The 9159-nt window shown below is 52.4% G+C and overlaps 1 protein-coding gene across 1 annotated transcript; it reads left to right on the top strand.

Annotated features, from left to right (window-relative positions):
- Positions 1–966: 966 nt before the first annotated feature.
- On the top strand, positions 967–7939 carry LOC311424788 (keratin, type II cytoskeletal cochleal-like). Its single transcript, XM_084500201.1, has 9 exons — positions 967–1632; positions 2217–2431; positions 4156–4216; positions 4879–4974; positions 5269–5433; positions 5637–5762; positions 6197–6417; positions 6773–6807; positions 6933–7939. Exons 1-9 carry the CDS (start codon positions 1048–1050, stop codon positions 7268–7270), a joined length of 1842 nt encoding a protein of 613 aa, XP_084356327.1. The 5' UTR covers positions 967–1047; the 3' UTR covers positions 7271–7939.
- The last annotated feature ends 1220 nt before the right edge of the window (positions 7940–9159 follow it).

Here is a 9159-nt window from a genome sequence, read left to right as displayed (position 1 = left end):
GGTGGGAGGAAGCTGTAAGGAAAGTGGGCGAATTCCCCTAGAGAGAACATCTCAAGGAGCCAGCAGTGACGTGGAAACTGCTGGTTAGAGGGTAAATATGGGGGGGAGTGATAAAAATACCACTTCACAGAGAGCTTTTGAACCCTCAGCCTGACGAGAAGACTCAAAACAAATGCAGCCCTTTCAATCATCTCTTTAATATCTATTTTAGAAGTGCCAGAGTACTATTTAATGCAGTTTTACATTATTTTGGAAGGGCGATTCCCTTGCTGTCTTTGAAAGCCACGATAACTAATTTCTCAGTTCCTCCTGCAAAGAGGAGAGGCAACTTTTTGGTAAGATCCCAGAAAATACTACCAGGAGACAACTTCCACCCAGCTCCTCTCCACCAGTCTGCAATCCTTTAGAGCCCTTTTCCAGAAGAAATCAAAGTAGCAGTGCTGAGAAGTAAAATCACCTCCAGCCTCAGCTTTCCCAAGCCAACCACAGGGCATGCACACTGCAACAAGGCAGTCTTGGAAAGATCAGCCCCTGTCTGTGCTGCCCTGCTTGTCGTGTGATGTGTGGAACCCTAAACTTCACCTTGCAAAGGCTTCAGCTCAAGGAAGCTCGCTGCAACGGGTGAGCCCTGGCTGGCATAAGGAAAACTGGCTCCCAGGGTCTCGGGAGAATCGTGTTGCGTCCTGCTCGTGAGCGCAGACCTCAGCGAGTCGTCCCATTCAATTCTCATTTCATGACTCAGAGCGCCAGGCTTTGGGGGTGGGGGGAGCTCCCTCACTCCGTTACTTTCTTGCCTGCAAACAATGCATTTTTCAGCGCCTCGCCGTAGCCTAGGTGTGTTTGACAAGGCAAGTTGCTGCAAGGCACGTCAAGTTCTGAATTCCCGTGCCAAGTTTTCCAAGCAGATAAAAGAGGACGCTCCCGAGCTCTCCCATCACAGGGGTTTCTGTCTCCGTTGCCCTCTGCTCCTTTCCTGCTGCTCAGCTTTTATTCACCAGCTTTTTTTTTCCCCTCCTGCTCTTTGCATTTCCAATTGAACAAGCCACCATGAGTCGGATCTCTTACAGATCATCAACTGGAGGGGGCATGAGGGGCTTTAGCTCAGGCTCTGCTATCGTAGGAGGTGGCAGTGGTACCAGAAGCAGTTTTAGCTCCGTCTCTGTCTCCAGAGTTGGAGGAGGAAGAGCTGGAGGTGGAGGAGGCTTCGGAGCTGGTGGTGGCTTCGGCAGCAGAAGTCTCTATAACTTGGGTGGAAGTAAAAGAATTTCCTACAGCTCGGTTGGCGGAGGTCTACGGAGCGGAGCTGGTGGCGGATACGGCTTTGGTGGAGGAGCTGGCTTTGGTCTTGGCTATGGTGGTGGAGCAGGCGCTGGTTTTGGCTTAGGAGGAGCTGGTGGTGGTGGCAGCTATGGGATGGGTGGTGGATTTGGGCTGGGAGGTCCTGGATTTGGTGGTCGAGGTGGCCCCGGGTTCCCTGTTTGCCCACCCGGTGGCATCCACGAAGTGACCGTCAACCAGAGCCTCCTGGCACCCCTCAAGCTGGATATTGACCCAGAAATCCAGAAGGTGCGAACACACGAGCGGGAGCAGATCAAGACCCTCAACAACAAATTTGCCTCCTTCATCGACAAGGTGAGAGTTCGGTCTTAAACAGCAGCCCGTGCATATTCTCAGTTGCCTCGGGAAAGAAGAACAGGAAGAAACTTCCTTTGGATTTGGGGGCTTGCCTGAACTAATCCCAGCCGACAAACAGCACAGGTTTGGCAGAAAACTAAGAATTGTTTTATGCTCTTTGCAAGGATGAGTTTTTCAGCACCTCATTTTGCTAAATTGGAAATCCTTCCTTCCCCATAAAAAGTTGCCTGGGCACTGGATGGATCTTGCACTGGTTGTAAAATTGCAAAGCTCCACACCTCTCAATGGGATACTACCAGTTTAAACCAGTAAGGTGGGCTGAGCATCCAGTGGGGGGAGAAACAGCTAAAGTTGCAATTACAGGTGTTTGGCCTGCTTAATGGCTCTTGAAAATTCTCCCCAAGCATCTCAGCTGCTTGTGCTACTTTGGAGAACCTGGTGCCCTAAATTCCTGCGGGAAGATCTTATTTCCAGTCTCTTTGTTGCCTCTTTCCATGTTGAATGATCCCTCCTTTCCCTGGCAGGGGGTTTTGTGTGCTGTTCGGACGGGTTTCAGCGCATGCCTGTTTTTGTTTTCTCAGGTGCGATTTTTGGAGCAGCAGAACAAAGTGCTGGAGACCAAATGGAGCCTCCTGCAAGAGCAGGGCCACACGGTCACCAGGAAGTCCCTGGAGCCCCTTTTCGAAGCCTACATCAACAACCTCAGGCGGCAGCTAGACAGTCTTATGGGAGAGAGGGGACGGTTGGACTCTGAGCTGAGGAACATGCAGGACATGGTGGAAGACTTTAAGAACAAGTAAGAGATTGTGCTCTGTAGATTAACAGATGTGAAAATCAGGGCAGGCAGTTCGTGCTCTCTGGCACATGCCTTGCAATTGCACTGGGTTCCTCTTCCCAGCAAAATGAACATACAAAACCTAAATTTGGTCGCAGTTACCTGTAGCTATGTCAGTTGCATGCAGGCTCGGCATTTAGCACAGGATTCATGAACCCATGGAAGCAGCTCCGTATGCAGCTCCTGGTCAGATCCCTCGGGTTTCCCAAAACAATACCTGAAAATAGCAAAATGCGTAGCTCATGAGTATGAATGACATGCAAAAGGGGATGAAACAGCCATAAACAGCCAGCTCCAAAAATCCCCAATTTTCTCTTTTTGCAAAGGAAGTTCCTAGCTTCCAGAGGGGCCCAGGCAACCCGCATGTGCTCGGCCTCGCTCACCTCTGATCACGTGGAAAATGCTCAGCTCTATTTTTTTGCCCATTGCCTCAGCTCCCCCTCAAGTAAACCAGAGAAAAGAATTTTCCTGGGGTGGCAATTAGTCCCAGATTATCCTGAGATAAGGCATCCAGCAGAGGCGGGATGAATCATTTTAAGGGCATGCCAGCCGGTGTCTGCTGACTATGAGAGACATTTAGGTGCTTTTTTTAGGTGAAGAAGTTCAATTTTCTTTGGCTGGAGTTTGGAGAGAACAATATCTTCCTTATGCAACCAGATAGCCAAGTGCAAACTCGAGAAAAACACCCTGGAGGATTGAGATATGTTTGTGCTAGAGAGCTAAGCATGTGAATAGATTTTTGGGGTGGGGGGTATGTATCAGCATTTAGAGCTGACAGGACGGGCTGACATGAATTAGCTTCTGGTATGTTGTCCTTGGGTACATTTCAGGTCTCGGTATGCATTTTAGGCTTTTAGAAACCCTGATCAGTCCAAAAATGACAAATGATATTGTCTGGATTTTGGAGCTACTACCTGGGCAAGAGAATGCATTTTGTTTCAAGTCTGGAGCTATCTCCCAGTCCACAGGCTCATTTTCACTTCGTCTCCTGTCCACCCGGAGATCCAGCTGCAGGGATATCTCTGCCAGTGAGAGTTAAAGGACTGGCACAAACCTGCCTTTCAAATCCAGATCTTTGCTGCAACAGCCTCCACGCTTTGTCTACTTTCTAGCTAAGCCCTGCCCTGATTATCTGATGAGAGGATGTTGCTCAGAGCCATAAAAAGTTCCCCAGAAACATAATCTGAGGCTTACTTAATGATCCGCTCTTGCACAACCATGGTTAAAGAATCACAGAACTTTTTTTTTTTTTTTTTAATTAAATGCTGCGGCAGGTTATTCGGAGCCATTAGTATTATTAAAATATCAAATATCAAACTATTGCATTATTAGCTATTGCAGTCCAGGCTGAAAGCTTTTGCATAACTTTGCTTTGGTCAAAGGTCACCATGAATACTTGCTGCTGCTTCTTACTGCAAAGGGCTCTGATCCTGCTCACATCTATGCATGAGCTTGACTTTAAGGGCAGTGATTGGATTCTTTTAATTTTAGCTGGGACTACTCACACCATGCAGGTTCAGAGTAAGTGATCATTTGCTCTGCATCTGCTCTGGACTGTAAACAGCTGGGAATAAGGAACACATCTGTGAGCCAGAATTGATTTGGGACCAGAGTGGTCCCACCTCTGCTTCTCTGCCTCAGCTCTTCATTTCCACCCAAACTCTCTCCCTTTTTTATCCTTACAGATATGAAGATGAGATTAACCGCCGCACCAGTGCAGAGAACGAGTTTGTGGTTCTCAAGAAGGTGAGTGAAGTGGGAGCAGGGGGAGGGCAACAAAAGAAGCTCAGCACACAGAGCCAAAGCAAAGCTGACAGGAGCTGGGGTCCTCAAACCCCACGGTTGGGTCAGGCATTAGGATCTGGTGTCGGCACGGCTAGGGCTGGGTACTCCACCATATACCCTGAGATGTCATTGGCTTAGTATAAGCACTGCTCTGCAACAATTAAAACATTGGGGTGTTATCAGCGCTCCTCATCCTAAGCCAAAACATAGCATTCTACCAGCTACTAGGAAGAAAATTAACTCTGTTCTAACTGAAACCAGGACACCCTACAAATGGGCACAACCGGCTCCATGCCAAGGGTGCAGCACCTCTGGGCACAGTCGGAGGAGCTGTCTGCTTTCTGGAGGTAGCTCCTCCGGCTGCGGTGCCAAACCGTCTGGCTGCCTGCTGTTCAGTCCCACTCCAACTCCGGTCACATACCCATGAGTCTGAGCTTTGCCCTCTGCCCAAAACCTTGTTCTGGCTCACAACCAGTGTCTGGCATTATGTTAGAAAATGCCTTGATCATAGCAATATAAAAACAAGCCTAAAGATTAATGAACCTGGAAGCAGAGATAGGGTCCTCCTGGTGTCCTCTTGTTTTGTGGTTTCACCCAGAAGTCTTTGGTTTTCTTTTCTTTAGGATGTGGATGGTGCTTACATGAACAAGGTTGAACTGCAGGCCAAAGCAGATGCGCTGGCAGATGAGATTAACTTCCTGAGAGCTCTCTACGAAGCGGTAAGTGGTCAGCCCTCCCTACGATAACATCCTCCACAGCTCCACGCTGTACAGTTTCCCGTGTCCTGGAGCTCTGTCCATCACACTCGGTGCTGTACAGCAGTAAAAGAGGAAGCAGTCACCACCTTTTTGAAATTATAATGTAGCCATAAGATAGAAATGATAGATAAGGACAGGCAGAGTACAGAGAAATGCAAGAAAATGGCTTGGCAGAGAGGGCTCCGAAGCCATCTCTCATCAGCATGGTTTCCACCCCTGAGACCAGACAACTCATTTTTTTTGCATCTTCCACAGGAGCTGTCCCAGATGCAGCAGCAAGTGTCCGACACCTCCGTGGTGCTGTCCATGGACAACAACCGCAGCCTGGACCTGGACAGCATCATCGCAGAGGTCAAGGCGCAGTACGAGGACATCGCCAACCGGAGCCGGGCAGAGGCAGAGGCTTGGTACCAAAACAAGGTGTGTAACGGGAATAACAGACTGATCTCTGTGCATGTTGCAATGGACTCTTGGGCTGATCTGCTATTCCATGGGCAGGTTGCTCAGAGGGCTGTAGTCCCCCTAGACCTGCACTTCATGCCCTGAAGGCCCCTCACCCTTCCCAGTCCCACTCAGCCTCCCCACGGCTCCTAACCAGTGCTTTCCTCCTTTCTGCATCTCAGTACGAGGAGCTCCAGGTCTCCGCCGGGCGACATGGTGATGACCTGCGTAACACCAAGATAGAAATTTCAGAGATCAACCGGATGGTCCAGAGGCTGCGGAACGAGATTGAGAGCGTGAAGAAGCAGGTATGGTGGGGATATTCCTGCATGGTGGACGGCAGACTCCAGGCATGGAAGGAGCCAGCTCCTAGCTTTGGAGCAGGGCTGGAAGGCCAGGGGACCCCCTGCACTGAAGAGGGCATGGCTATCTCTGTCTCTCCCTACGGGAGAAGGTCCCTTAATGTTAGGATGTGCTATGATAGCTCCTTTCTTGCTGGGGAAGCAAGTTGTGAGCTTTCAGGTCACCCCAGCAAAGCAAAGAGCTGCAGATGTTTCTTCCTTTTGTGGGAAACTGGACTATGGCTGAAGCTCCCCGCTCAGCTACCCTGTGACACCTTTCTGACAGCCTGAGGTCTTCTCAGTGCCATGCTGGGAGCCACCAGCCAGTATCCACAATACCACAGCAATACTCAGATTTGGGTAGCCCAAGTTAAACAACTATTGGCTTCCCTTTCTTTTAGTGTGCCAGCCTCCAAGCAGCCATTGCCGAAGCGGAGGAGCGTGGGGAGATGGCCCTCAAGGACGCCAAAGCCAAGCTGGCCGAGCTGGAGGATGCTCTGCAGAAAGCCAAGGCAGACCTGGCCCGGCAGCTGCGCGAGTACCAGGAGCTGATGAACGTCAAGCTGGCCCTGGACATCGAGATTGCGACCTACAGGAAGCTGCTGGAGGGCGAGGAGAGCAGGTGAGGACAAGCACGGGGTCCTGCTGCGTGCTGCTCTTCAGAGTCGAGCACGTTTCTTTGGGTCCAAAGACAGAGCTCGCCCCAAAGGCCTGAAGCATCAAGAGACTTAAAAAGAGGGTAGAGAGAGGGGATATTTTAAAATGTGAGGTTTCTAGGAAAAGCTGGGTTTCTCCAGCTCTTGGCACCCGATGCACTAACAAAAGTGAGCAGTAACCTTTCACCTGTGATGCAGCCATACCCCACCAGAGGACAGTCCCTGCTGAAGGCCACAAAGTCTGATGAGCTGGTCCCAGTGGCCAGCGCTGTATCTTGCCTGTGCTTTCTCGTTCTCACTTACGTCCCCCTTCCCCAACAGGCTTGCTGGAGAGGGAGTCGGAGCCGTGAGCGTCTGTGAGTACCTTCCCCCCTTCCAGCCCTGGTCACCCATTCCCCCGCCGTGGGGGCGATGGGCCAGGTACCCCCGCCTCGGGGACCTGTAGGTCCCTAAGGTGGGCACGCACCGTGTTCCCCTGCAGCCGTGGTGAGCAGCTCCAGCGGGATGGGCTACGGCGGCGGCGGCGGCAGCTGCCTGGGCATGGGCGGAGGTCTCGGCATGGGCGGAGGTCTCGGCATGGGAGGAGGTCTCAGCATGGGTGGAGGTCTCAGCATGGGCGGCGGAGGCGGCAGCTACAGCATGAGCAGCAGCGGCGGCGGCGGAGGCTTCGGAGGAGGAAGCGGAGGCTTCGGCGGGGGGCTCAGCTACGGCGGAGGCAGCAGCTTCAGCTCCAACAGCAGCCGAGGCGTCAGCTCCAGCACGGGAGGCAGCGTGCGGATCGTTTCCAAGACCACCACCAGCAAAAAGACCATCAGATAAGGATGGTGAGCCTGGCGTTCCCCGTGTGGACGACGGTGTGTTTCCTGCCTTCCGAAAGCAAGTGCTGCCCTACAAATCAATGGTGTAAATAGCTGAGCTGCACCCTCTCCTCCCTCCGGCCTCATCCACTGGGGCAGTGGCGGGAGGCTAGGACCCCACTGCCAGAATATGAAGCACTTTTGGCTAAAGCATAGGTTGTAACAGGTCACCAACAGGGCTTTGGAGAGCCGTCACGGTCCCCAGCGGTGGCCCTCTTCCAGCACAGTCCTCAACCCTCTCTTGTTCTCCCCACGGAGTCACAAATTTAAAGCAAAGTGGAAGCACTTTGCTGAAAGGGGAAAGCCACGCTTGGCCACACGCATTCATTTCATTCACCCTAAGATGATGGGGACAGCCTTGTGAAACCGCAGTCCTGGGTCTTCAGCAAGGAAAAGAGCTCCAAGACGCTCTAAAAAGCCTCTGCCCACAACACATGTTACAACCTCCAAATGTTTCATCTGCAACTAAAGATTTTTCCAGCCCCTTCTGTTTTCTCAGGCACCTGTGGGAAAGGTTACTGCTTTCTGTGTGTATGAATTGCCACACTGATTTCTAATCCCTTGTCCCCATGGCTATAGCCTCTTTGTTTCCTACCATACTGTATTGTCCAATAAAGAGCATCTCTCATTTTTAAATTTTGCTGCTTCATTCTGTTCTCTGCTGGGAACTGGGTATTGATGCGTGCTGCGCCCCAGCTGCAGCAAGGACTCTCTGTAGGCACTTCATGAGGAAGGACCTTGAGGAGACCGAGCTCAGGTTTAGGACTCAGACTCCCACACGGCTCTGGGGAGGATGGAGAGGAGGGTGGGATGGATGGTCAGCCTGGACACAGGTTCACACCACAAACAGGGGCAAACCTCCAGCATGGTGGCAAGGACACGGCGAGAACAGCATCCAACAGGGGTGAGGGGTGGGAAGACATCACCACAACTGCAAAGGGAGGGAGGGCAGCACTAGTAAAGAGGGGCAGACACAGGGTGAAGCACCCAATATCCCACCACCTCCAGTCCTTGGGTATCAAGGTTTCCCTTGCACCCATGAGCATCTTGCTAAATGTTCCTTTGGAAGAGCTGTTTCGGGGCCTCAGATTTGTTTTTGACTCAACCTGAGGTCTTCCAAGCTGCCTGTACCACCCAGCTGCCCAACTCCCAGCCACCCCCCAGGAGCTGTCTGAGACCAGCTGGGATGAGGGTTTCAGCCAGGCTCCCGTGCTGTCCCCGGGCTCCCTCCTGTGGCTCCGAGGGCATCTCCTGGCTCTTGCTGCCTGCAAGGCTACAAGGCCAGGCACCAATCCTGGCAGCTGGAGAAGCACGGGGTGAGCTGGGAACCCAGCCCCAACGGACCCAGGAGCTGAAGAATGAAGTGAGGGGAGCAGAGCATGGGTCTGCAGCCCCTTGAGGATGTCATGCCCAAAGGACGAGCATCCCACCTTGTTCTCTGGTGACCACTGACCCACCCTGCATCCCCTGTAAAATCCAACCGTGGGTACCCCCAGGGAGGTCTCCAGGGCGGGAGAGGAGAGGCTGCAAGGCAAAAACATCTCGTGCACAGCGTGCCGGAGTGCTCACCGCAGGGAAACACTTCTGAGCTCCTGACACCCACGGACCCCAGGCACCCATCGTGCCGCGCAGAGGTGTGCGAGCACCAGACAAGCCAGCCTGGTGTCTCCAGCAGGTGGGGACCCAGAGCAAGAGAAAGGCAGGGAGCTGCCCCGCAAGGGCTGGAAGCCGTGACGGGTCCTACCATGGGGCTTGGGGCTCACACCCACGGGAAAGGTGGGTGGTTGGGCTGCATCCGTTTACCTGCCTGCATCTGTCTGCAAGATCTGACCACGATTCATAGACTTTTAA

The sequence above is a fragment of the Aythya ferina genome, assembly GCF_964211825.1.
Source record: "Aythya ferina genome assembly, chromosome: 28".
Taxonomy (NCBI): Eukaryota; Metazoa; Chordata; class Aves; order Anseriformes; family Anatidae; genus Aythya; species Aythya ferina.
This window is presented reverse-complemented; position numbering and strand designations above follow the sequence as displayed.